Below are 26,521 nucleotides of genomic sequence, written 5' to 3'. Positions count from 1 at the left end.
GTTCAGATTCGTAGTAGTAGTAATGTGCCATGTCCAATACTAGATTGGTTTTTTATGGGATAGAGGAAGTGTCACAAAATGCCAAACCCTAACTTCCCAAGATAAAATTAAGGAGAAAGACAAATAGGAGAACTATATTGATAGATGGGTAGATGGGCGATGTTTAAATGATAAATTTTATTCATTTGCGAACCAAGGGTATTTAAGAATGTAGAAGTTGGCTTATTTTAAGACAAAATTCAAACATAAAAGTTGATTTACTCCCTCCGTCCTTAAAAAAACTCAACCTAGTAGGGGATAGGTTGAGTTTTTTTTAAGTACGGATGGAGTACTATACCGTAACAAAGGCTGTGTTTAGTTTCTGAAATTGGAGAGAAGTTTGGGAAGTTGATAGTTTAGGAAAAAAAGTTGGGAGTTTATGTGAGGAGAAAAGTTTTGGATGTGATATGATGGAAAATTACTAGTTTAGGGAAAGTTTGGTGTGAACTAAACAATACCAAAAATAAACTCAGTTTAATACTGGAAGATGACGTAAAAAAAAGGAGTACTCGTACTCCTACTCCCACTTTTGAGTCACAGTCATCAGTCTACCCCTACCTAGCACTAACACCCATGAAGGTTCTGTGTGGGGAGGCCAAAACATGCACAAGATGGCGAAGGGACAGCCGCCTGCGTGTGCAATTAATTGCAGCTCACCCCCAGAAATAGTTGCAGTAGAATACTGCTACTGCTACTACTGTCCACACTCTCCTCTCCTCTCCTCTCCTCCGCTGCGGCGCAAGCGCAAAGCTTTTTTTTACTGCTTTTGCTACTTTTGGGGGACCTCAAGGCCGCCTCTCAAATCCAGAGGAGGAGAAAAAGTGGAGAGCTCTCTCTCTCTCTCTCTCTCTCTCTCTCTCTCTCTCTCGCTCTCGCTCGCCCTCAAGCCAAGAAAAGGTTCTCCTCTTCGCTCTTGCTGCTTGCGCTCCTCACCCGATCTCGCCATTCGCGTCGGCGGCCGGCCGGTTGCCCCTGCCGCCCCGGTTCTTGGATCCTAGATTTGGCTGTCCGGGGAGCGGAAAGGGTTGGATTTTTCTTTTTTTGTTTTTGTTTTTGTTTTTGTTTTTGGGAGTGTGTTGGGGAGGGGCGATGGGGGCGTCGCCGCCGTCGCCTGATCCGATGAGGCCCCGGGCGGTGGAGTGAGCGGCTGTTCCTGGACCAGGTCTGATTCTCCGTGCTGTGGTTCAAATGATCTGGGCCTCGTGTTGATTGGGTTGGGGGAGGCTGGGTGGTGGATTCCTTCAGGTCTGGAGATCTTTGTGCTGTTGGGTGAGTTGGGAGGGAGCTGTGGGTTTGTAGATCCCTGCTGGTTGCTGCGGCTGATTTGGGTATTGCTAGGGTTTTTGGTTGGCTGTGGTGGGGGGGGGGGGGGGAAGAAGATGATCAAGCAGATCCTTGGCCGGCTGCCGAGGAAGCCAGGGAAGGCCGGCGATAGCCGGGACGCCGCTGGGCCGAACGGCAATGAGCCGTCTAACTCGTACAGCGTCGCCAGGAGCGTGGAGCAAGGGAACAAGAGGAGTGGAAATGGGGATTACGTGGTGCCGGCTGGGCTGACGCCCAATCCGATGATGAATGGGACTGTGGTGTATCACTCCAACGAGCCGCTGCCGGCGTTCAAGGACGTGCCGGCCTCGGAGAAGCAGAATTTGTTTGTCAAGAAGGTGAACCTGTGCTGCGCGGTGTACGATTTCGCGGATCCGACAAAGAATCTGAAGGAAAAGGAGACGAAGCGGCAGACGCTTATGGAACTTGTTGACTATGTCACTTCTGCAAATGGCAAGTTCTCTGAAGTCGTCATGTCGGAGATTACCAAGATGGTGTCGATTAACTTGTTCCGGAGCTCCAGCCCCACCCCTCGAGAGAACAAGGCCATCGAAGGAGTTGATCTGGAGGAGGAGGAGCCTCTCATGGACCCAGCATGGTCACATTTACAGATAGTTTATGAGGTTTTCTTGAGGTTTGTCGCATCACAGGAGACAGATGCAAAGCTGGCTAAGAGATACATAGATCATTCCTTCATCCTTAGGCTACTAGATCTTTTTGATTCGGAAGACCCCAGGGAAAGGGATTATTTGAAGACAATCCTCCATCGCATATATGGTAAATTCATGGTGCACCGCCCCTTCATCAGGAAAGCAATCAACAATATTTTCTACAGGTTTATATTTGAAACAGAGAAGCATAATGGTGTTGCAGAGCTGCTGGAGATCTTGGGCAGCATAATTAATGGTTTTGCTCTTCCACTTAAAGAAGAGCACAAATTGTTCCTTGTCCGGGCACTGATCCCACTTCACAAGCCAAAATGTGTATCTATGTACCATCAGCAATTATCATACTGCATCACACAGTTTGTTGAGAAGGACTGCAAACTTGCTGACACTGTTATTAGGGGCTTGCTAAAATATTGGCCTGTGACAAACAGTTCAAAGGAGGTGATGTTCTTGGGTGAACTAGAAGAGGTTCTGGAGGCAACACAGCCTGCAGAATTCCAAAGATGCATGGTTCCACTCTTCCGTCAGATTGCCTGTAGCATGAATAGCTCACATTTCCAGGTAAAATCTCTCATGCCAACAATCAAGTTTCAAAATTCAAATCCATGTCAACTTCAATCCTCTTTGTTGTTCACAGTCCAAGATATATGCAGTTTGCTGCTTAGGTTTCTGATTCCATTACTGTGTATCCACATTGCTCTCCTCCACAGATGATATTATATAATTTGCTTCATCAGTTTAAAAAAGATCAAGCTTTGGTGTTCATCTACCTTTTCTGGTGAACCATGGAGCTGCTTTTGACATATGCTAATCTGGAATTATATTTAAAAAATCACCAAGATGTTTTATACTTCTTGAGCATTTGTTTTCTTAAGAAATTCTGTTGGTACTTGTTAGTTTGAAAATTTACAATGCTAGGGCATTCTAAACATCAGCATATCATTTTTTTGTATATATATGCCAATCTTCTGGAGGGTACATACCACCAATTTATTCATTTTTACTACACTCATTTTTGTTATCTTGCTTGAAATCCTTATTACAATTGATATGTACCCTTGCTAATCATTATAGGGGCATGAAATTTCTTGTTTATCTCTATCCTGCTATCCTACCCATGTGCGTCCCCTGAATAATCTGTGATTGCAGATTTAGGTGCTTGTTACCTTCTAGAATCTTACATGCTCCTCCAAAAAGGAAAGAAAATTTGCATGCCAATCTGTAATTTTACAAGATTAGAAAGACATTCTGTACTGTGGAAGCTGATTGTTGAGTGCAAGCTGTTAATTTTATCTGAACATAGAACTACTGCTACTCCAAGATACTAAGTCACCAAAATTAGAACTTGGTGGTGTTAGGTTAAAGAGGAAACATGCCACCCAAATAATTATGTATGTCTATGAAAAGATGGTGCGACTCTTTGTTGCCCTTTTTGTTTTGGTTTGTATTTGGATTAATTATGCATGTTTTTAACATATTCTTATCCTGCTTTAGGAAAGTATAATGTCTGTTTTACAAGAAACATAGTGTCTTATTGAAGTCATTAGTTAGTTTTGGTTATCTATATTTGCCAACTGCTGGTTGCAAATCATGCCAGAAACAGGTCTTAGACTTGTATTCAGGATTACTTTCTCTTTTTTTTTCTTTTTTTGCTATCTTGCTATGTAAATAACATTTATCTTGCAAGCTGCTACTCATCTATCTAGCAAAATAATGCAGTGCCTTGGTACCATCTGTTGTCTTGGAATGGTATTTTATGTCTATCATGTTGGTCCAGTGGTTCTGCCTAGTTATATGTGATTTGCTGAAGCATTTTTGTAGTTTATTAAACATTTCCTGTAGATGGATGCCTAGATACTTGGTGACATCTGAGAAACATATTGAGAAATTAGTGTGTTTAGAAAAACATATAGCCTGGCTTACCTTTTCTTTTCCTTGTCTGTTCCTAGGTGGCAGAGCGGGCGCTGTTTCTTTGGAACAATGACCACATTGAGAACTTAATTAAGCAGAATTACAAGGTGATATTACCCATTATCTTTCCTGCGCTTGAGAGGAATGCAAGGGGTCACTGGAACCAAGCAGTTCGAAGCCTGACACTGAACGTACGCAAGATCTTCTCAGATCATGATTCTGCATTTTTCGGGGAGTGCACACAGAAGTTCAACGACGATGAACTCAAGCAGGAAGAATCTAATTCGAAGCGAGAAGCTTTGTGGAAGCGCTTAGAGGAAGCGGCTGTCCCCAGATCCGACAATAACAACCCTGTGGGCACGCCTAATGGCAAATTCAGTCAAGCAGCTGGCTAGAAAATACCATAGCAATTACAGTCTTGCAATCCTTTAACCCCATGTGCGATTCTCTGGAACTTGGTTTGTGATTTTAGTGTTGAAAATTTTTTGTTGGTGAGTTGGTTTCCCCCTTGTTCTAGGCGGGTAGGATGTCTTTGGTTTCCTGAGAACTGCATGATGAAAAATGTACACATACAGAAGAATTTCTGCGAGCTTTGCCCTATGTGTAGTCACATTAATCAGAATTATCATATAGTTGAATAAACAGTGTTAAGTTTCTGTTGCGGATACATAGTTGTGTTGCTTACTGTAATGGCAGCAATCGTTGTGTTATGTGTTAGCTATCATATTCTGAGATGAAATGCATGATATTTTCTGATACCTTTTGTTTTATCTGTTGGCTATGGCCTTCCTCAGTTCTCCTGTTTGTGGTTCAGCTTAGAAGCACAGTAGCTTGTGTTCTTGTTAAAGAAAGTTACGAAAGGAGCCAAGCAGAAAGATTGAAGATTTGAGATGGAAACACAAATGATCACCGATATGAAATAAATGGATGAATTCATCACAGAAGAGAGTCTAGAAACAACGGGTCTGAACTTTCATCGATCCATATAGTAGGTTACATAAGCTCAAATTCTCAGATTTAACGCTGATTTTGTTAAGCTCTCTTTCCTCGTAACCTACTTCGAATGCGAAGTCAAGTACTGTTCGTAGTCCCCTGGGACCAAAGCAAATAAGTTACTCGTGCGGGGGAGCTCGAGCAGAGTTTTGGCAAGCACCAGCTCCAACACTAACACCTACAGGTCAATGACTCGTGATAGCTTCTGGATGCGGTTCAGCAGGAAGTCCCCTTGCTTGATGGTTGCCTGGTAGAAAGCATTTCTGGCATCAGGCCGGTTCGTCTCCAGGACGCAAGCAACCTTATCGATCTTGCAGTGGAGCTTTCCAGCAGCAATGAAGCGTGACAATTCCCTGGATTGGAAGAAAAGGTTAGCAACCAATGGCCATGAACAGCACAATTGCCGTCGTATGACACGACAGGATCACAGCAACAGAACATAGAGGATGGCACTTACAGGTCTATGAAATCAACGGTCACACCAAATGCAGAAGCCATTGCTTCCATCGTCACACTCTTGTAGGACTCGAGGAATTGTGAATAGACAACAGTACGGACTTCACGCATGTAGTAACGGAAATGAGGCTGCAGGTAACGGTCTAACTTGATCTGCTCCGTCAAGCCAGCTGAAAACAAATAGGAATCAGGAATAAGAAATTCAAAGATATCAACAATAGCAAGCTGTAGGAGAATTACTGCTCAATAGAGTATAATGCAAAAATCATCGCAAAATAATGTGATTTTGTTACTCACAGAATGCGGCAAAAAATGACTTGTACTGGCAATTGTAGAGGGAGTTGAGAAACTCAGAGAGGTGAGGTACTTTGCCAATTACAGCCAGGATCTCAGGTGCATCTACAACCTGCAAAGATATTTTTGTTCAATGGACATTCAAGCTAATAAAGCAAACCTCACTAGGCAAAGACGAATATACCTTTGCCTTTAGGGATACACGATCCAATGAGATAACACTTGTAAGAACTGTGTAGAATATGAATGTATCATAGGGGAACAACTCATAGGTTGTGAATGTTGAAATTGAATCCAAAAATAAGCTTGCAGCTTTCTTGAAGTTTCTAGTGGCCATGCAGTATAAGCCCTCGTACACTTTCAATCTGTTCTTCCTCTCCCAATCACCACCCTCCTCAAACAATCTTCAATCCAGCCAACAAATTTGTGAAGTATTAGACATCATAATGCAAAACAAAAAAACAAGCAAAACATTATAAATAACAAAAATGAGAGACTTCGGACTTACTTTTTGGCTTTGTCAATAGACTTAGAGATGAGATCAAAATCCATATAGAAAAACCCAATCTGTAAAGTGTGGAAAACAAGGTCCATCTTTTGCCCAACAGCTACAGTTTTTCCTTCAGTAACTTTAAGCTGTTCTAGTGCCTTCTCCTGAAATTTCAGTTATTAAGACAGCATATCTACGTGATGTGGATGATATCCTAGAACAATGTTGAAGATACATGATACATTACCTTCTCTCCAACCCTTATGAAATACAACGATTTGGCTAGATGGGCTTCACGCACTTCACTCTCACCCAAATTCTCTTCAGCATCAGCGATCCTTCAGGGATAAAGGACGATTTTTAACAACAAGAATATAACTGAACAACTTTGATTATATTTCAGAATAGTACTCTCAAGCAAAATGATAACTCATGTATGCTAGAAGAAGAACGGAAAGCTATCCATAACAAGCACAAATTGTGAGCCTTTCAGCAAGTGTTGATAAAATTTATGATGGCATAAACTAAAGTGCTTCCTCAACAGCATTTATTTTGTCCATGCGATCATCAAATTTATATTTATCATCACTAAACATTTTGTTCTAATCTGGATGGCTAGATTAGATTACTCTAATTCAGATGAGCAGAACTCGGCATGCCCTTAATGCAGAAAAACAAATCTCAATTGATAATTCTGTTACAGAAAACAGGACTAACCAATTGATGGTCAGATGTGCTAAAGCAAATTAAGCGCACTAACATTGAACAATGGACAATTACAGACTAGAGATACGAGTATGAAAGTAGCGATCTAGTCACGGTATTAGATGCGTCAACTCCACGATTTCTATGAAACCCTAGAACCTAGACTTCAAATCGAACAGGAAAAGGTGAGCAAGCGAGATCTACTCACTTCTCGTCAAGCTTCCGGATCTCCTCCTCGATCCTGCCGCGCATCTCCGCGAGCAGCGCAGCGTCCGTCTCCAGCACGCCGCCGGCCCCCAGCGACTCGTACAGAGACGCCATATCTGACGCCAAGCACATCGATCAGATCAAATCAAATCAAATCAACTCAAGCGCCAAATTCCCACACACACACACACACACACACACACACACACACACACACACACACACACACACACACACACACAGAGTCAGAAGCACGCGGCAAGCGGAAGCTGCCACGGCCATTGATTCGAGTGGAGGGGGGGGGTTGAGGTTTTCTACCATCGGATTTGACTGCGGCGAGGACATCGGCGCGGAGGTCGACCTTGGCGAGGTCGTCCACGTCCGGGTGCGAGAGCAGGAACAGCTTGTGCGCCAGCACCAGGTGCGGCTGCTGCTTCCCTTCCTCGCCTACGCCGCCGTCCATCTCGCCGCCGCTTCCGCCGCCGCCGCCGCCGGAGAAGAGTCGCCTCGCTTCTCGCTTTGCTTCCGCCGCAAGAAGAGATTGGGAGAGAACACGAGAGAGAAGGAGAGAAGGCTAGTTTCGTCCTCCAAAGTTTTTAATTCGGGAGAGTATTTCCAGGCTACTACGACGTTGCAGAGCGACGTGGTCTTATCTGAGACGTCCGTACCACGATCCGACGGCTGTGCGGGGGGCCGAGATCTAGTACGGCACGTGTACAAGGGCAAAGCGCAACACCGACCCGAGTCCAAACTCCAAACCCCATTCCGTTTCCGAGTTCCGACCCGCGCCGCCACGCCACGCTACATCCCGAGCTCTCACCGAGAGACCCAAAACCCTTTCCACCGATGGCCACCGCCGTAGCCGCCGCCGGCGGTGGCGGCGGCGGCGAGCAGCCGCGCAGGAGGAAGCCGGCGCCGGGGAGAGGGGGAGTGGTGCTCCCCGCGGGGCTGTCGGAGGAGGAGGCGCGGGTGCGGGCCATCGCGGAGATCGTGTCGGCGATGGGGGAGCTCTCGCGGCGAGGGGAGGACGTGGACCTGAACGCGCTCAAGTCGGCCGCGTGCCGGAGGTACGGGCTGGCGCGGGCGCCGAAGCTGGTGGAGATGATCGCGGCGGTGCCGGAGGCCGACCGCGCCGCGCTGCTCCCAAGGCTGCGCGCCAAGCCCGTGCGCACGGCGTCGGGCATTGCCGTGGTCGCCGTGATGTCGAAGCCGCACCGGTGCCCCCACATCGCCACCACGGGGAACATCTGCGTGTACTGCCCCGGAGGCCCCGACTCCGACTTCGAGTACAGCACCCAGTCCTACACCGGCTACGAGCCCACCAGCATGCGCGCCATTCGAGCAAGGTGATTTACCTCACTGGCTACTGATGTCACTTGGAAATACTATACCACCTGTGAGATGAGCTGCACGGCGATGCTTTCTCTAGTGTTGTTTTGAAGTATGCTGAACTGCAAGTGAAGGCAGAGTTCTGTTATTTATTGAAAATTAGTCGATTGTCAGCAAGCCACGGGGTAGTTATTTTGTCGAAATTGAAGACTTGCATTAGAGGAGTACAAATGATGCACAACTCATTAATTACTGTGATCAAAGTTCACTAGCTAATGAAACAAGAAAGTACACCAATGCCCACTAGTGATCTTTTGGTCTGGCAGTTCTATAGCAACAGATTGTGTTGGGCGATATAGCCATGAAGTTGTCGCCATTATTTTGACTGCTTCATCCCTTTGGGTTTCAGAACTTTCTGATCTGTCTACTTGTAGGTACAATCCATATGTGCAGGCCAGAAGCAGGATAGATCAGCTCAAAAGGCTAGGCCATAGTGTAGACAAGGTTTGCCCTTACCCTTGAGAGTGTTGTGTCTTGGTTTGAGTAATTCGATTCACTTTCTAGTTACATTTGATTAATGCTATCATAAGTTTAAAATAATTTGAATACATTATGCAGGTCGAATTCATATTGATGGGTGGAACTTTCATGTCATTACCAGCTGATTATCGGGATTATTTCATTAGAAATCTTCATGATGCCTTATCGGGACACACTTCTGCTAATGTTGAAGAGGCTGTTTGTTATTCAGAACATGGTGCAGTCAAATGTATTGGCATGACAATTGAGACGTAAGATCATTTGACAATCTAAACTACCCATATGCTTAGGTTCCTTGATGGTTCTGTATGATTTCCCCATGAAACATCTTTATTAACTTCAGTTCTATAAACTATTGTTGTCTTTCCTCAAAATTACAGGAGACCTGATTATTGCTTGGGGCCTCATTTGCGCCAGATGCTATCTTATGGTTGTACCCGCTTAGAAATTGGTGTTCAGAGCACATACGAGGATGTTGCACGTGACACAAACAGAGGTCACACTGTAGCTGCTGTTGCTGATTGCTTTTGTTTGGCTAAAGATGCTGGTTTTAAGGTAGTCTCCTTAAATCATTAATCATCTCGTTTAGTCAACTTGTTGCTGGCAGCATTTGTTAAAATAAAGTATCATCTCATATGGTTGAACTGTTTTAATCCTCCATTGATTACCTTTTGATAGGTGGTCGCCCACATGATGCCAGATTTACCTAATGTTGGAGTTGAAAGAGATCTGGAAAGTTTCCGAGAATTTTTTGAAAATCCAGCATTCCGAGCTGATGGTCTAAAGATTTATCCAACTCTTGTGATTCGTGGAACTGGCCTTTATGAGCTCTGGAAAACTGGCAGGTACTTATTTTATCTAGCACTTGATATTCTAGATTGCTAGTCTTGTGTTCACTGTTGTGTTTGTTCTCTAGAACTTTTTAGTGAGAACTTAGGCCCTGCCAATGTTTGTTGTGTTTCAGATACCGAAACTATCCACCTGAACTTCTGGTGGATATTGTTGCAAGAATTCTATCCATGGTACCACCTTGGACACGAGTTTACCGTGTACAAAGAGATATCCCTATGCCTCTTGTTACTTCTGGTGTTGAAAAAGGTAATCTTCGTGAGCTTGCTTTGGCTCGAATGGAAGATTTAGGCTTGAAGTGCCGAGATGTTAGAACTCGTGAGGCGGGAATTCAGGTCTGGAACACTGCATCTCCTCTCACTCTCACATGCTTGTAATTTAACTTAGCTCTTTGTCCTTATTATTTTCGTTGTTTGTCTTTATGTAGGATATCCATCACAAAATTAGACCTGACGAAGTAGAGCTTGTTAGGCGTGACTATGCTGCAAATGAGGGCTGGGAGACCTTTCTCTCATACGAGGATACACAGCAGGTACATATATTTTGCCAGCATTTCATGTGATTTTGGGGAACTTGAAAATATGCAGAATGTCTGAGCAGGCCTGTTTGAAATTATATGACCAACACCTATCTTCTTGGTCCGGGAATTTTTACTGTTATGTGTTTCAGACTTTCAGCAGTCCATTGAAGTATTTATTTGTTATTTTTAAAATTATTAGATCGATACTATTCTGCAGAGTTCAACGCTTGGCCTTATGTTCTCTCAATCTTTTGGAGCACTCACATTTTGCCATCTTACAAATTATACAGGATATCCTTATTGGTCTGCTGCGATTGCGAAAATGTGGCCGCAATGTTACATGCCCTGAGCTAGTAGGGAGGTGTTCAATTGTCCGTGAACTTCATGTATATGGAACTGCAGTCCCTGTACATGGTCGTGATGCAGACAAACTACAACACCAGGTGACCATAGTACATGTGATATTATTAGCATACCATGTTTGGGAAATGGATCGGTGCCATGACAGTATTAGTAGCAGTTAGCACCAACGACTTTGCTATGCTTGCAAATTAGATATCCTGGCACGCTTGATAAATTGTAGTCACTGTTTTAAATCAAGCTTAGTGTCTAAACTTCTCAATAGTATGGCATTCTGGTATGGTATATTGTCACATATTATCCAATTTCTTATCATTAGAGGAAATGTAGTGTTGCTCTATAAATGGTGATTATTTCTCCTGTTTTGACTTGCAATTGGTACATGCCTATAGATATACTTCCTAACTTGATTGTCCAGAAATATAAATTACATTTCTGATTTTTTTTTGACTCAACATCGACAGGGTTATGGTACTCTTTTGATGGAAGAAGCAGAAAGAATTGCTCGCAAGGAGCATCGTTCAAAGAAAATCGCTGTTATATCAGGAGTTGGGACTCGCCACTACTACCGTAAACTGGGTTATGAACTTGAGGGGCCTTACATGGTCAAATGTCTGGTCTAATAACTTCTATTTATGGATGCTTGTACTCCAGCAGCATTGTCACTGTAGTATGGGTTTTGTACACCAGTGTAACTTTTTTTTTATATGAATGAGTAAACACACCTCCTTTCAAAAAATGAGTAAACATAACATTTGATTACATACATCTCACTACATGTTTTGAAGCTGCATTTATAATAGAGAAATAGAATAGCCATCTCATCCAAACTCCTCGCCGGACATGCCAAATTCATGTTCAGTTTTCACTGCAACATCACATTAGATCATTGAACATCATAATTTTTTTTCAGAGATGACTGTTTTTAACATGTCAACTTGTCAAGTGTAAGCACGGCCACACTTGAATAATGCACGCACGTGTTGACGAACCCACGGCCACGAGTGATAAGTAAGCTGACACCGAAGGGTGCCAGTAGCCAAAAGGCATTCCGGCCATTGCCCCTGCCATTTAATGCCAAGAAGTCTGGTTGAATTTCTTTCTGTCATTTACAGACCGAAAAGATATGCATTTATCCACGTCGGAAAACAACCGAACGCGTTGAGAGCGTCGTCAAGCGTCAACAGTGCAATATACGCACAATAACAACATTCAAAAGCTTTAGGATTCCTGTGCTTCTCTACTTTCGTCATCCCCTCAGCAAGGAACAAAACAGCGAGTGCAGAATATTACTGCACGCAGTGAGGTGAATGGCGCAGGATGGGGCCTCCATTCTTCAGTTCCTGCAACAAGAAGAGTAAAATGGAGTACATTTTAGGAACCGGATGGTCATAGTGTAACCATCAGATGATGATGGTGTGACTAGTTGATTACCTTCCATATCTAGTCTAACAGATGAACAGGCTAATCCATGTAACTCCTACTTCCTTAGCAAGTATGATCCATCCCTCATCTCCAGCTTTTCGTCTGACACTAGACCAGAAAGAAAACTCTGCAATTGCTGCAGTGATTTATCATATGATGGCTCGGCTATGCAGAACATCTGAAACAAGCAATTTTGGATGAAATTAACGAATGGGTTAAAAGATTAATATAGAGAGAGGATGAATGGACAGTGTCCCATTTATCTTGCCTTGAGAGTGTTGTGTATCCGGTCCAGTGTCATGCTTCCAAAATTGGTTAGCATCCCGATGATGAATTTCTGCAGTACAGCGAATGGAGTCAAATGAATGATTACTTGGTTGGTGTAGGGAGAACTGATAAATGACATAACTAACGAAGGCATCTTCTTTTCAACACATTCTTGAGATCTCAAGAAACAAACCTCATAAACTGTCATCTCTTTCCTAAGTTGTTCCTCAACAGACGCAATCGAACTTTCACCTTCCTCTTCAGTAATTTGAAACCTTTCAGAGAGTTGGTTCACGGTGCTGTTTTTGTTAAAATCAGATGTGCTATCAACAACAGTAAATGTGGGGTCATCCGCATCTGGACCAACTGATTCTGTCAGGACGCCCTACGATATAGCATGAAATTAGGTTTAAATCATAAGTTGGTTTAATCATACTAAATTTGAGAGGTTCTCTTCAGGAACGCCTTACAGATGTCATGGAGCCTAAATCATGTTTAAAGATATCCTACATCCATTTCTGTTTACCAATTATATTAACCACAACTTATATGTTTCATGCAAACTCAAATATAGATGATATGAAGTGTTAACTGTCTAGCCCATCTGATCATAAGTCTAAAGAATTCACACTGAAAAAATCACAATAAAAACGATTGATGGTCCATCATAATTGTTAGGAGCACCAAGCATGAATGTGCTACAGTGATTTGGTCGGATACTAAAGAATTCATAAGGTACTAACAAAAATGCAGCATGCTAAGTACGAGTATTATGTATTTGCCACACCTTGCTTGTCCAGAAACTTATCTTTCTGTTAAGAGAGTCCACAGGTACTCCGATTGCTGTAGCTAGGGTCTTTGAAGTCCAACTGAAAAAAAATTGATGACCTCAATTAAGAGTAAATAAGAGCCATGTGCAGCATGGTAGTTTTATTACCTTGGTTTCTCTTGAAATTGCATTATGATTGCAGCATGGACAGGAGCTACAGTAAACTGCATACTCCTATCCTCGAATTGCAGTTCCAGCTGGGAAAATAAAAGAAATTCTTAAAAAGGAATGATTCCTTGTAGCTACACATTCAGTTTAAAGTTTCATACCAACCTTGACAGTTCCAAGATTTTTCTTCCAGAGTAGCTTGCGTGGTGTTTTTATCTGATGAAACCTTTTTGCATAATCAGACAGCAACTGATCAACTGAAGCAGGAACTGTGAGGTCTTCTGTCTACATTTGTTTTGAGAGGTTTAGTGAATCTAGACAGATTGTCGTACTAAGGTCAAGTGAAATAAACAGTAAAGATCGAACATCAGTAATTGACCGCATGATTCTTGGTTGAGCAACAAGTTCAACATGATTAGAGATTTCCAATTTACAATAGCTGTGAATCAACATCTCCTTACCATATGAAATATTAGTATGAGAACTGAAGACTATTTTAGTCATAGGTCTCCCCACGCCCCAGCAGAAAATAAGAAAAGGGAAGACATGACAGATGACACTAATTTAGCTCAACAGTTACCATGATGGTTTCGATAAAAGCTTTGTACCATACCTGAATTGGTGGCCAGAAATTGGAGGATATTATAGTTGCGTCAAGAACCTCATGAGACAATTCTGTCTCCTCTTGCACAGTTCCTACTGACAAAAAAGAAGAGAGTTTAAATGCAAACGCTGTAACATTTGATCTGTTTGGTACAAGCACTCGCAGTTTAAGCAGTACCAGTTTGAGATGTCTTTGATAAAGATGTTTTAATATTTGAGTTGGTTCTCTTTGAGTCAATCAAGTCATTAAGCATAATCTCACACTTCTGCATGCTGCTCTCCCCAAAATGAATCTGCCAAAACAACAGCATCATTAAAAAAAATAGAGATAACAACTAAGGAATAGCATCATATGCAATTCAATCAAATACATAGAAAAGGCATAGCTAAGAAGACAATCACAAAAGTAACAGTCCAACCTTAAGCAGTTCCAGCGTGCGGATATCTGAATCAATATCAAAATCAGATTTATTGAGCAGTTTTTCTGCCAGCATTACACGATATTCATTGACTAGCTGGTCCTTTGACCCAATTATACTGACAATAAGTCCAAGAATATCAATTTTCCTTCTATTCCTGCTGCCCTTTAATGGGTCTGCTTCCACAGGATCAGGTTCCCAGCTGTAAAAGTTGGAATCACAATGACAGCAGTTTTATTGATGTACTTATTAAAGGAGCAATTATTTCTTAATAGTTCAAGAAACAGAGAGCAAATATACCTTTCAGCATTTAGCCATGCTTGCTTCTCATCAATGTTCGTATGGTCATCATAATCAACATTTTCCTGGTTTTCAGCATCTCTATTCAATTCTTCCAGAAGATTGTCCCCAGCATTTCCAGTTCCGTTCGCGTTTCCTCCAGATCCATCAGTGAGCATTGTTACTATGCATTTGATAGTGTCCTTTCTACCTCTCAGGTAATCTCTAATTGGTTCACCTACTGCTTCCAAGAAGACACCAGTGGGATCAATTGTACGTAATGCCTTGATAGTGGACACGTACTGGTGTAATATATCATTGGTTGATGCACCAGCCGTCAGCAAGCGATATCTCAATGATGAGATAAATGAGTCAACAAGTTTAGAATGTTGACCCGTGTACTCCAAACACTGTTTTAGGTCTTCAATGGCAGGAGAGCTTCATCAATACCCAAAAATTTCCAGATTAAAAACTGTGCTCCAGTTAAGAACACATACATCATAAAGAATAAAACTAAATTAATGCAACATAAAAGAAATATCATAAGCAAACTCTTCTGTTTGAGATGGCCGTGTGAAGTGTGAACATATTTGGTTAGACCTTAACATGGAAAAGACATGGTGTGGCACATGAAAAGAAATGCAGATGTTTGGTTCAAGAGCAACAAATTATTCACTGGTCACAAAAAGAGATGACGAAAAAAAGCAATAACTAAATAAATTATATCATGCTATATAGACCTCCTTCAGGTAAATGAGGATTGCCAGCAAGACACAGGACACCATAAACATTACCAATAAAACAAGTAATCTGCATACACTTCTACACCTTACAGTGCAAAGAAAATACAGGCATATCAAAGGTTGGAAAAGATATTTGGATATTCAATGCCCAACAGCATCATGTAGTGGACAATGACTAACCTCTCAGGGTAATCAACTATGATTTCAAAAAGTTTGCCAATTCGCAGGTCCTGCAAGGTCTCATAAGCAAAATACTCAAGGCGCATGTGCCATCTCACAAGGGCTTCTGAAGGAACGCCAATCCCAGGGAAGGAAGAAGGGCGTGAGGCCAAAGGTGATTTGAGACCAGATGATCCACTTTCATTGTCAAGAGAGTCCCCCAGATATGTCAATTGAGCATGCAAAAATTTAAGAGGAACGGCCTGGCAAGACCCAGAAATTATTGTCAGCAAATTATGCTGAGCAGCATTTACAGATGGAATTAAGGGCATAGTAGATATCATGTTACACTAAATACAATGGACTTACAGAACTGATTCAAAAGAGGTATTAAGTAATTGAAAGAACAATGAGACAAAAATTAATATTCTTAAGGCGCACTAGCTCATGATAGATGCACTGATGTGACAGCTCTATTACATTAACACTAAGTCTTATTTCAATTCAAATATGTGCGAGGGAAAAAAGGCTAAACCTGCAGAGAATAATTTATCCTTACAAGACCCAACTACTTAAGCGGGTATAATATGAAGCTAGAAACACAGAACAAATTTGACGGACAGGGAGATGTTTCTGAATAAATGACTGAATGAGGATAAGAAAGGTTACCTGAATCCACTTTTTGACACACCCAAGTACAGGAATTCTATAATCATCACCAGCTAGTTCATGAACTTTAGACTGCAATATGAGAATTGAGAGTTCAGATAAGGATACAGGCAGAAATTCAAGATTGTCCATGCCAAAATAATATATGTGGTATACACTAGGTACTTAAGGTAAAGAAGTGAGCCTGGACCTTTAAAAGCCAGATTATTGCAGAAGAGTATGAGTCCTCAGTCATTGATGTAAAACCAAGATATCTTAGATCACGAACAACTTTTCCAATGTTCTTAACCAAATTTCTACTTTCAGAAATCCCAGGTTCTTGACCATCAATGTCCATTTCAGAATGCCAAGCAGAGGTACTGTTCCTTTCAAAAAGATCATGATTATCAAATGGATCGCTCCCATCCAATCCAGCCATCATGATATTTAACTCTTCCAGTTTCTTCTTGAAGTATACATTTAATATCTCTACAGATCAAGTAGAAAAAAAAACAAGTCACCAATATTATAATTTCAGGAAAATGTATTTGTTAAAAACAATAGCTTCTATTTGGATTAATTAGTAACTGTAGAATGTTTCATGTGCAATATTCCTGAACTAACTGTGTCAGTGGGTGTGCAACAAGCATGCTGTGCTCTGGCAGCTAAAAGAGGATATTGTAACTGATTTTATCAGAGGGAGGAGAATAGGAGATCTGTCCATGATTCCATCAATCCAAGAAACCCTGTAAAGTAACCTTAAACAAAAAACAAAAAAAAGGACGGCCGCAACCCAACTATAATGTGGAAGATGGGTATGCATGCTACATGAATAGAAAAAATTTTGGATTGTTGAATGCTTTCCAATGGTTATGACCTTTTCTGCAGAGGCTAATAAAATCAATCCAAATTGCCAATACAAGATCCAATTTGCAGTTTCATCCATATTCTAACTTATTGTCCTAACAATGAGTGATTATTCATATGGCCCCCAGATGGCAGGACCAAAGGAGCAAAGATACAGAGAACAAAGTTTGGAAACCATAAATATCCCATCCAAAAGTGCCAAAAAAGTAAAGGCAGTTGGGTAATTTGCATCAATCTGCGGCTCTATAAGATTTAATACTAGTAATAAATCTTTCCCTCTTTATGAAAAGGCCACATGAGTCTTGGAAGAATTAACGCATAGGAGATAACACAACACTCCAGTTTAGTCATAACTGGTCTAAAGATCATTGTGAGGCCTAGAAAACTGATGCCTAGAAAACAAACTGAAAATATAACATTGTTTGTGTTGCCATGCACCCTATCCTTCATGATTCTAAAGAATAATCTAGAGAAACACAAACCACTCCGCAAGGTTCAGAAATGGAAGTCATGGTAAACATTTCAGAATTGGCTCAGTGTCAAACTCAAGCCTTTTCATACAGTAAAACAGTGGTGAAAAAGATACTAACCAGGAAAACTCAATGGTAGTGTTGTCAGAAGTACTGAAGATACCATTAACTGGTACCTAGGCATTAAGCTGGAACTACAATCCAGTGCTTTAGATTTTCTGTGTGGTGACCTATCCTCATAAGATTGTAAAGAATGAACTAGAGCCAGAACACACTTTTCCTGGTAATTCTTTTCCAAACATATGTCTTCCAATGCTTTACTTAAGATATCCTCAGGCCAGTTTTCTTGAACCTGAAATTCATGGTTAGAGAAATTATGCTGTTGTAAAATGTTAAAAGACCGAAATTAGGTAAGATGATTACTAATATACACTTTATTCACTAGTTTCAAATTATGATACAGCAGTATTGACAAACTGGTGAAAGTATCTTTAAAATATTTGCATGGCTGGGATGGTTTTATGGTTTCATCTTTCAATACAAAGAATGCCATTTCATTTCTTGATACAACATATGAAAGATATCACATCCTGGGTATGCAAGAAAGACAATCAGAATATGAAGCAGGCAAGATGTCATTTCTGCAACATAAATTTTCTACCCTGAAACAAACGTATGGATGAACAAATAATTAACTATTCTGTAACTCACACAGAATTTAATTCTTTCCACTGCAGAGGAATTGCAATAAGGATGAAACTGCTGCCAGAACTTCTTAACCGCGTTGCTTCTAAATATTCCCTGCATTAATAAGGACAGGTTGAATAGAGAAAGAGTAAGAATAAAAAGCTTTGCATAGCATTCCATAAATACGAGCAAGGGTATAGAATTTTAAACAGCCAGCAGACTTGCAACAGATAATATGGCATCTTTTAGACTAGGATCCTCTTATATGTTTGCATAAGAGCTAATTCAACTAAAATGTAAGGAGTGAAAAAAGTTAAGTGCAAATCCTAAGCCATTACAATTTCAAACCAACCTGAAAACCTGAGGCATTCTGTCAATTTTCAATGCTCAAATAAAACTAAAACAAGTATTGTAGACACTCTAGCACATAGATACTCTCCCCTAAATTGCAGGGGGCTCTGCCTGTCTGACAAACAGGAAACAGCCACCCTGTGCATTGTGGCCATCTCTTCCCTCCTTTTTAACTACGTCACAGATAAATAAAAGGGTTCACCACAAACCTGAAGGGATGAAAGAAGTGATGTCCTGACAATTGTTTCAGCGAAAGCAAACTAGTCCTACTACCCGTCTACCCCATGTTTCCATAGTGTGGCCTAGTTCAACCTTGACTGTCTATGGCCAAGCACACACGAAAGGGTCTTTGAGCCCAAGTCCATACCCCCTCTGCTACTGCTACACCGTCTCAAATTCGGGGCAGGCATTCTCACAAACACTCAGCGCGCAGCGCGATCCGAGTCCCCAAAACCGTGCAATGCAGAAAGCCCCCCAATACTCCGCGCGGCGGGAGCAACACGCAGCAGGTGAGTGTGGGTAGAGAAGCGTGGGGGTTGCGTCACCTCTAGGGAGCGGATGAATTGGTCCCGAAGCAGCTCGGCGAGGCCGCGGGCGCAGAGGTCCGCGACGACGGGGGCCAGGCGCGGGCCCGCCGAGAGGTCGCCGGCGCCGCCGAAGAGCTCGTCGGAGAGGTCGCAGAAGCGGGCCCACGAGTCGAGGGCCCCGTCGGCGTCGTCCACCAGCTGCATCGCCCTAGCCGCCGCGTCCCCGCGGGCGCGCGAGCGAGAAGGCGCGGGCGCGGGAGGGAAGACGAACACCAAAAACTCGTCAGGAAGGAAGGGAAACGCCTGAAAGTTGTTTGTTTTTTTTTTCTTTTGGAAAAAGTATGAATTACTGGTTGAACTATCGCAGTGAACCGAATTACCCCTTTAACTTGAAAAGCAGATATCGCTCACCCTAAACTTTCAATACAGGAAAAAACACCCCCTAACTCAACATCGGAGTGGTTTTGGCCCTACGTGGCAATCCAGTTAGTATTTTTTTATTTTAAAAAATGTTGGGCCTACCTGTCATAGTCGCTCTCCTCTCTATCCCCTCTCACCTCTATCTCTCTCGCCCGTTGCTCGCTCGCCGCTAAGAACGAGCGGCACGCGCGCGGGCTATGGCTGGCATGTCGAGCTCACCATATGCCTTGTCCTCCTGTGGTCGGGGGAGCGGCGGATGACGCCAGACTTACACGAGAAGGTAGCCATGGCGGGGGTGGGGGAGAGGGGTGATGCGGCGGGGTGGCTGTAGAGGCCAGTGACCACGGAGGTGAGGGCGGCGTGGTTAGCGGAAAGGCTGAGGTATCTCGGGGTCACGGGTGAGCGCCGTCGGCACGCGTCGCCTCCCTCTTTCTCTCTCTCTCCCGACTCCTCTTTCCTGTATCCATGCAAAGACGAGGACTCGGAGCAACAAGCACAAGAGGAGACGAGTGGTTCATTGTCGACGTCACTAGTCGGCGCCGCTGATGCTCCCTTCCCTGGAGACGGCAGTGAGGCCTCCCTCTTCCCCCCCCCCCTCTCTCTCTATCTCTTCTCAGCTCAGGCAGGCGGTGGTCGACGAGTCCTCCACGGGGAAGGCGAGGCGCGCGCGGTGAAGAGGGTGAGACGGGCGGCACCGAGGACATTGGAGGCGGCAGGCTACGGTAACAAGTTTGTCGCCCATCCCCGTCGTCCCCTGTGGACCCCCGTTTTTATAACAGGAATCAATTGTGTAAACAGTACAATTTCCCTAGATCAAGTAGTCTGGTACACACGAATTCATAGCTGAAATACCAAGTGCACATACACGAGTGTCTAATACGAATTATTACATCATAACCCCGCAGGCGTAGTCTTAAATCATCGGACCGAGCGGTCCGGAATACATCCAAAAGCAGAAATAGATAAGGCAGCGGAATTCAGGCAGCGGCATGCCATTGCCACAGGCAACGACCGTACTAAGACCTACTGAGCGCCATCGTCTTCATCTCCCTCCTGGTAGTAGGCATAGGGATCCTCCGAGGCTTCATCTCCCGCTTCTGATTAATTTTATATTTGCAAGGGTGAGTACCAACCGTACTCAGCAAGCCACCACAGCAATGATGCACATGACAGAGGAATTCAAAGGATGGCTATGGTTCTTTTGCGCAAAGCAAGTTTTGTAATTCTTTTCACAAGCCTAAGACCTAGCATAGACTGATCAAGTTTTAATACCAGTGTTCATATTAAACAATGACGGTTCTGTCCACCATCCATTGTGATCCCAAGGATAGCTTCCCGCCATTGAGTCGTTATGGTTTTCTGAGGACGTCCACGTTCCCGCCTCTCAGGAAGTGGCTCCATCAGCATAAAAATCATCATGCAATATCCCATCCCACACAAGTTAAAGAATTTAGAGTCTAGCCAAGTGTAATACATGTCCCGGTGCTCAATAACCGCGAGCACGGCTATTCGAATAGATTTGGTTTACTCACACTGCAGTGGATGTACACTTTACCCGCACTCCGCGACTGCCCAACACATGAGCCTCGTCCCAACACATGAGACGCGTCACGGCAAAGCTTTTCGATAACCTCGCATTGGCAGTACCCGCTCCATGAACTTAAATCCTCATGCACTCTAGGCGTCCATGTTTCTAGCAGTGAGAGGAGTTCTGGCGCTCCCGGGAAAGAGAAGTCTCACACGCATATTAAATTATGGTTCAAGTTAAGTTCTCTCTCTCACACACTCATGGCAGTCCTACCAATGGCGACACCGATGTAGGGCACGCTTCTCGGCCCTACCTCAACGGCTGTCCCATCGTAGCGCACCTGCCTCACTCAGGGGTGAACCATCTATGCAGGGATACTGCCTCCGCTCGGCTATCTAATCCGCTAGGTCTATACCCATACGAGAAGTGCGGTTGTACGGGGGTTGTTTCATGCTTAACTTCATGGCTCGGTCCTTAATTGACCGGGGACGGTACTAGCCTTTTCCAGATACCACCCAAATCCTCCGTCCGCCCCAGTCGAAAACAGTTATTTAATTTTATTTCTCCTTTCACAAATCATGTCATCAACATCATGGCAATGTGGCGCTCATGTCTCCACATGCCGCATCTCAATTACCTTCCCAAAGGTAATTGCCCAAGCATATAGCATTTGATAAATATGAGTATGCATGATTCTAGAATAGCATTTCTAAGCAATTGTCATAGTTGACTAGGGACTCATACGTAAACATGGTTACAAAGATTTAAGGGTAAACAATAATCAAGGCATGGCATAATCACAAGTAGGATGTTCATCATTGCATGCAATTTTATTTGTAAACAAAACAATTTCGCAATTGGGATCAACATGTTCAAGGAATAGTGATGACTTGCCTTGCTCAGAGTCTTGCGGGTCTTGCCTTCGCTTGGATCCGCAACTCCCTCGGGCTCTATAGTTACGTGCAAAAATTGATTTGAATTCGGTTAGAATTCAAATAAAAATCCAAATAAATCCAAATGAAAGTCGAATGTGAAAGTCGATTCCTTTTTATAAACTTTACTATCTGCGAACTACGGCAAACCCAATTTCGACTTAAACTATTTTGCGGGTATAAATATTTTGTTGTCATAAGTTTTTAATTTAATCTACCCGAGCATTATATCCATATAATAGGTTAGAGATTTCTATCGCGAGCTAAATATCGGACGAAATCCTAGAAATATTATATGATTTAATTTAGTCTATGACTAAATGATTAAATATAATACACGGCTAAAATCCCTAGTAATTAAATCCGAATTTCTACCGTGAACCGATGACTTTTAGAGATTACCAAAAATAATCTATAATAATCTATAAGAATTCATCTAATTGTTTAGTTATTAATTATATCTAAATTACTACTAATTTTAATCTAATCTGATCAAGAAACATATTTTTATAATTAACTCGGAATTTCGACCGAAATACTATTACGCTCGAGGAATTTCCAAAAATAATCTACGATTAACCCCGACCATTTTTATTTCCTAAATCCTCCTAATTTCTCCCCAAATTTCCCTTCTATTTTCTCCTTTTCTTCTTTTCTATTTTCCCTCTTTTTCTCTCCTCTCTTTCTTTTTCTCTCTTTTCTCTTTTCTTTTCTTTCTCTCCTCCCGGCTCCTTCCTCCTTTCCTCTCTTTTCTTTTTCTCTGCTCCCTCCCGGCTTCTTTCTATATCTCTCTCTCTCTCGGCTCTTTGCTTCCCCGGGCGGCGACGGCGGTGGGCGCGAGGTGAGGGGGGGAAGACGGCTCACCGGCGGCGGCGGTGGCGGCGACGACGGCGACGGCAGCGCAAGGCGACGACGCACGGCGCGGCGGCTCCGGGGCGACGGCGCGGCGGCTTCGAAGGTGGCGGCGCGGCGGCACGACAACGGCGGCGCGGCGGCGCGACGACGGCGGCGCGTGGAGAAGGGGAAGAGGGAGAAGAGGAGGGAATGGAGTGGGGTGGAGAAGGGGGGGATTGGGCCGGGGTCTTTATAGGGGAGAGGGGAAGAAAGAGAGGGGAAGGAGGGGGAGGGGTGAAACGACGGCGGCGCGGCGGCGCGGGGCGCGAGGCGGCGGGCTCGCGGCGCGAGGCGACGAGACGGCGCGCGGCGCGGCAGCGGCGATGGGACGCGCGCGGCGACGGGACGTCGATGGCGACGGCGACAGCGGTGGCGCGCGGCTCGGGGCGGGATGCGATGGGCGGCGACACGACGGCACGGCGTGACAGCAACGATAGGACGGCGCGGCGCGGGCTTGACGGTGACGGGCGGCGACGCGGCGAAGGGACGGCGGCGCGGGGCTCGAGGCAACGCGGCAACGGGACGGCAGCACGCGCGGCACGGGGGTGGCGATGTCGGCGCGGGCTCGGGGCGGCTCGGTGACGTCAGCGCGGCGGCAGGCGGCGATGGCGACGGGCGGGCGGCGAGGCGACGGCGGCACGCGCGGTGATGGCGACGGCGACGGCAGAGGGGAGGCGGAGCGGCGCGCGGCGTGCGGGGCGCGAGGGCAACGCGGCAGAGGAGGGGCTAGGGCTAGGGAACGCGACCGAACACCTAGGGGGCAATGAATAGTGGCTTTTCCTATTTATCCCGATTTTAGTGTATTTCCCATATAAATTTGATTCCACAATTCCTAATTTTTGGATATATGCATTTTACTCAATATTTGTGTTATCTCAACTAATGAATTCACCCTAGATTAATATTACTCATATTTTATTTTTATATAATTTATTTGAATTTTTAATTAGGGTTAATTCTTATTCCATCATATTTAAATTTAATTGATCCAAATATGGTCGCGATAATACTTTATTTATTCCTATCCACAACTAATCTTTACTCACGATTAATAAACTTCGAGATCAAATTCAAATAAAATAGGCGAATAAGATCGGCATGATGCAATTAATTTAAAAAGTTTTTGAAAATCCGTATTTTTAGAGTTTAGATTTTTGTCGTCGAATTTTCAGGGTGTTACATCCCCGCGCCCGGTTGCTCCTCCGCCACCCGCTCCATCGCTGTCACCGCCGCCTCCGCTCCAATCTCCTCTCCTTCCCGACGCCCTCGCTGACGGCGCTACCCCTCTGGCCCCGTCGCAACGCGCCCTCCCCAATCTCACTGCGCACCAAAGGGAAGAAAGATAGACGATAGATTTAGCAGCACTCCGACTGTCGCCGTGTCCTCTGTGTGCTTGCCACACAACCCTCACATCCGCTTCCATGCCGCTACCGGCACGCGCTGCCCTCACCTCTGCCTCCATGCCGCCGCCGATCGCACGCACCCTACTGTGTCACCCCGTCTCCCCCCGCCGCCGCGCGCTTCAGAAGAGGAGGGAGAAGAGTGCCGGTAGCGTCACGCCCTCTCCCCGGCCGTCGCACGCTTCAAAAGGGGATGGAAAAGAAAGAGGTGGGTGGGGATTCTGACAAGTGGGTCCTAGCGATTTTTTTTTTAAAAAAAAGGATGACTGGACTGCCACATGTGCTATTTGAACCCTAAACCGCTTGCAATAGTACTAGGGGGTGTTGTCTGGTATTAAAAATTCAAGGTGAGCGATGTCTGGTTTTTGAGTTCAAGGGGCTATTTTGGTCGACCACGATAGTTTAGGGGGTAATTCGTATTTTTTTCCTTTTATAAGAAGATAATGGAGTAACATTTCGACCTTTGCTAACGAGCTACAACCAATTATTATAAAGTCCACACATAAACAAACTTAGCACACACTGTAAAGAAAACACAAACGCAAGATAAAAAGACCCTAAATTGCTGAATTCTATTCGAGAATCCCGATTTGCATAATCGTCGACTCAAATTTACGACATTCATCATTTATTAGCTTGATATCATCATCATGCCTTTGTAGTTGGGCCCAACCACACAAGATAAAAGAACCCTGAATTTATGAATTCTATTCGAGAATCTCCATCCAAAGTTGGTAAAAAGGTGCATAATTATCGACTCGGGTTTACGACATGCATCATTTATTAGCTTGATATCATTATCATACCTTTGTAGTTGAGCCCATCCCCGTTGCCTTGAAAAGTACTTGCAAATAATATTTTGTTGGTGTTTTATCATAAACTGTATCATTTTTACTAAGCCAAATAGTCTAACATACGGTGAAAGCCCATACAAGAATAAGTTTCTTAATTTTTTTATTAACTCCCACCAGCCAATTCTCAAACATATGAGAAATACTATGTGGTGGGTATAATTCAAATGAGAATTGAATTGATCTCCAAAGAAATCTAGAAAAATGACAATATAGGAAAAGATGGAAAAATGTTCCGTTTTTCATAAAAAACTAGCACATCATGTCGCGCGTTCGCCGGACTCTAAAATCCTGTAACATGGTACATTAGAGTGGCAAGCCATCTCTCTTGGGCTTCTCGTTGCTCGTAAAAGAATATGGGTGGGATGAGTGATATTATGCTGATATAATAAATGACTTCCTATTTATTGTAAACTTTACATCTCATCCTATAGTTGTTTTCATCGTTACATGACCCCCTCTATCATCCCCTTATTCGACTTTGGTGTTCACCCTTTATGTAGCCTACGTACATATATTTTGTCTGTTTATAAGGAATAATTTTGTTTTGTTTTAAATCAGTGTGAAAATCATTAAATCTATATTTGGGAGATAATGACCTCTCATTGGAAGGAATATGTATGTCCCAGTAGCATTTTTCTTATCAAACATATTAACAATTAACTTATAGAAACTAAATTTATCATACGAGTATACATTTTGAATATGCTCTTAATAGTTCAATCCCTACCTTCAATCCCTACCAATTAATCTTACCTAAAAGATGAAGGGCTCATTTGAAAAAATAATTTGCTATAGGTGCAGATCGTAAAAATATATATGTAATCTTTTATCTTCCTTTACTTATTTCCTGGCTCTCTTTCATTTTTCCTTTTTTTCCTCTTCTAGTAGCTTCCGAAAACCTATTTGAATATTTTTTTTATCATCCATCTAATCCAACGGTCTTGATTCATTCACCCTCTTTTGTTTTTCATGAATCCAATGGCTAATATTTATTGGATGATGTGGCTCATTTATGTTTCAGTTTAGGTTTCACCTTTCATAAGGTTCTTTCATAAAAAAACAACATCTCAAACTACCATTTGAATTTCTCTTAGCCAAATTATCTTTTATCAACACAATTCCTTTAAGGAGATACACATAAAAATCTTAATCTTAAGGGGCATCTTAAGCTTCCAAATGATCTATTTCTTTCTATATACCCATTATTAATCAAGGCTAAATACAATGATCTTACAGAATAGTGACCAATTTTATGAAAATTCCATCTAAATATATCATCCTTCTCTGTTAAATTAATATGCACAACTGAACCACACAAATTATGCCAATTGACCAAATTCTGACCAACTAAAGCTCTCCTGAAAGAAACATTAAGCGGAATAGAACCCATATTTAGAAGTAACTATTTACCTTCATCAGGCCAGATA

General features: G+C 43.2%; 4 protein-coding genes across 5 annotated transcripts; 2 read left to right on the top strand and 2 right to left on the bottom strand.

The window, feature by feature from the left end:
* The first annotated feature begins 954 nt into the window (after nucleotides 1–954).
* On the top strand, nucleotides 955–4,608 carry LOC4336207 (serine/threonine protein phosphatase 2A 57 kDa regulatory subunit B' theta isoform). Its single transcript, XM_015781127.3, has 2 exons — nucleotides 955–2,591; nucleotides 3,980–4,608. Exons 1-2 carry the CDS (start codon nucleotides 1,419–1,421, stop codon nucleotides 4,334–4,336), a joined length of 1,530 nt encoding a protein of 509 aa, XP_015636613.1. The 5' UTR covers nucleotides 955–1,418; the 3' UTR covers nucleotides 4,337–4,608.
* Nucleotides 4,609–4,832: 224 nt separating this feature from the next.
* LOC4336206 (26S proteasome non-ATPase regulatory subunit 6-like) lies at nucleotides 4,833–7,675 on the bottom strand. Its single transcript, NM_001402380.1, has 8 exons — nucleotides 7,405–7,675; nucleotides 7,088–7,202; nucleotides 6,422–6,512; nucleotides 6,193–6,338; nucleotides 5,869–6,088; nucleotides 5,688–5,796; nucleotides 5,392–5,560; nucleotides 4,833–5,287 (listed from the first exon to the last, which is right to left on the bottom strand). The coding sequence occupies exons 1-8, from the start codon at nucleotides 7,547–7,549 to the stop codon at nucleotides 5,113–5,115; spliced, it is 1,170 nt and encodes a 389-aa protein (NP_001389309.1). The 5' UTR covers nucleotides 7,550–7,675; the 3' UTR covers nucleotides 4,833–5,112.
* A 159-nt stretch (nucleotides 7,676–7,834) lies between these two features.
* Nucleotides 7,835–11,514, top strand: LOC4336205 (elongator complex protein 3-like). Its single transcript, NM_001419591.1, has 9 exons — nucleotides 7,835–8,432; nucleotides 8,850–8,919; nucleotides 9,034–9,206; nucleotides 9,336–9,510; nucleotides 9,634–9,800; nucleotides 9,920–10,139; nucleotides 10,232–10,336; nucleotides 10,615–10,767; nucleotides 11,149–11,514. The coding sequence occupies exons 1-9, from the start codon at nucleotides 7,933–7,935 to the stop codon at nucleotides 11,305–11,307; spliced, it is 1,722 nt and encodes a 573-aa protein (NP_001406520.1). The 5' UTR covers nucleotides 7,835–7,932; the 3' UTR covers nucleotides 11,308–11,514.
* A 176-nt stretch (nucleotides 11,515–11,690) lies between these two features.
* On the bottom strand, nucleotides 11,691–19,351 carry LOC4336204 (anaphase-promoting complex subunit 2). 2 transcript variants are annotated; one of them, NM_001419590.1, is made up of 17 exons: nucleotides 19,085–19,348; nucleotides 18,213–18,302; nucleotides 17,622–17,853; nucleotides 16,376–16,653; nucleotides 16,186–16,257; nucleotides 15,538–15,779; nucleotides 14,636–15,052; nucleotides 14,336–14,537; nucleotides 14,095–14,209; nucleotides 13,927–14,012; nucleotides 13,479–13,598; nucleotides 13,314–13,402; nucleotides 13,164–13,245; nucleotides 12,570–12,761; nucleotides 12,378–12,446; nucleotides 12,119–12,287; nucleotides 11,691–12,027 (listed from the first exon to the last, which is right to left on the bottom strand). In NM_001419590.1, exons 1-16 carry the CDS (start codon nucleotides 19,268–19,270, stop codon nucleotides 12,165–12,167), a joined length of 2,595 nt encoding a protein of 864 aa, NP_001406519.1. In that variant the 5' UTR covers nucleotides 19,271–19,348; the 3' UTR covers nucleotides 11,691–12,027; nucleotides 12,119–12,164. The 2 variants fall into 2 exon arrangements, with proteins under 2 accessions (NP_001406519.1, XP_015635800.1); XM_015780314.3 differs by having other exon boundaries at nucleotides 11,702–12,027; nucleotides 13,927–14,009; nucleotides 19,085–19,351.
* Between the last annotated feature and the right edge of the window lie 7,170 nt (nucleotides 19,352–26,521).

The sequence above is a fragment of the Oryza sativa genome, chromosome 4 (genome assembly GCF_034140825.1).
Source record: "Oryza sativa Japonica Group chromosome 4, ASM3414082v1".
Classification (NCBI taxonomy): domain Eukaryota; kingdom Viridiplantae; phylum Streptophyta; class Magnoliopsida; order Poales; family Poaceae; genus Oryza; species Oryza sativa.
Note: the sequence above shows the minus strand (reverse complement) of the source record. Positions and strands in the feature narration are given on the sequence as shown.

Excerpts from the sequence above, each read along its gene's own strand:
- LOC4336207 (XM_015781127.3), top strand. The coding sequence starts at position 1,419 with ATGATCAAGCAGATCCTTGGCCGGCTGCCGAGGAAGCCAGGGAAGGCC. Across the intron at positions 2,592-3,979 it reads TGAATAGCTCACATTTCCAG|GTGGCAGAGCGGGCGCTGTT; the intron begins GTAAAATCTCTC and ends GTCTGTTCCTAG.
- LOC4336206 (NM_001402380.1), bottom strand. The coding sequence starts at position 7,549 with ATGGACGGCGGCGTAGGCGAGGAAGGGAAGCAGCAGCCGCACCTGGTG. Across the intron at positions 6,513-7,087 it reads ATCCGGAAGCTTGACGAGAA|GATCGCTGATGCTGAAGAGA; the intron begins GTGAGTAGATCT and ends TTATCCCTGAAG. Across the intron at positions 5,797-5,868 it reads GTGTATCCCTAAAGGCAAAG|GTTGTAGATGCACCTGAGAT; the intron begins GTATATTCGTCT and ends ATATCTTTGCAG.
- LOC4336205 (NM_001419591.1), top strand. The coding sequence starts at position 7,933 with ATGGCCACCGCCGTAGCCGCCGCCGGCGGTGGCGGCGGCGGCGAGCAG. Across the intron at positions 9,801-9,919 it reads GAGCTCTGGAAAACTGGCAG|ATACCGAAACTATCCACCTG; the intron begins GTACTTATTTTA and ends GTTGTGTTTCAG. Across the intron at positions 10,337-10,614 it reads CATACGAGGATACACAGCAG|GATATCCTTATTGGTCTGCT; the intron begins GTACATATATTT and ends CAAATTATACAG.
- LOC4336204 (NM_001419590.1), bottom strand. The coding sequence starts at position 19,270 with ATGCAGCTGGTGGACGACGCCGACGGGGCCCTCGACTCGTGGGCCCGC. Across the intron at positions 18,303-19,084 it reads AATTCATCCGCTCCCTAGAG|GGAATATTTAGAAGCAACGC; the intron begins GTGACGCAACCC and ends TTATTAATGCAG. Across the intron at positions 12,762-13,163 it reads TAAGTTTCTGGACAAGCAAG|GGCGTCCTGACAGAATCAGT; the intron begins GTGTGGCAAATA and ends GCTATATCGTAG.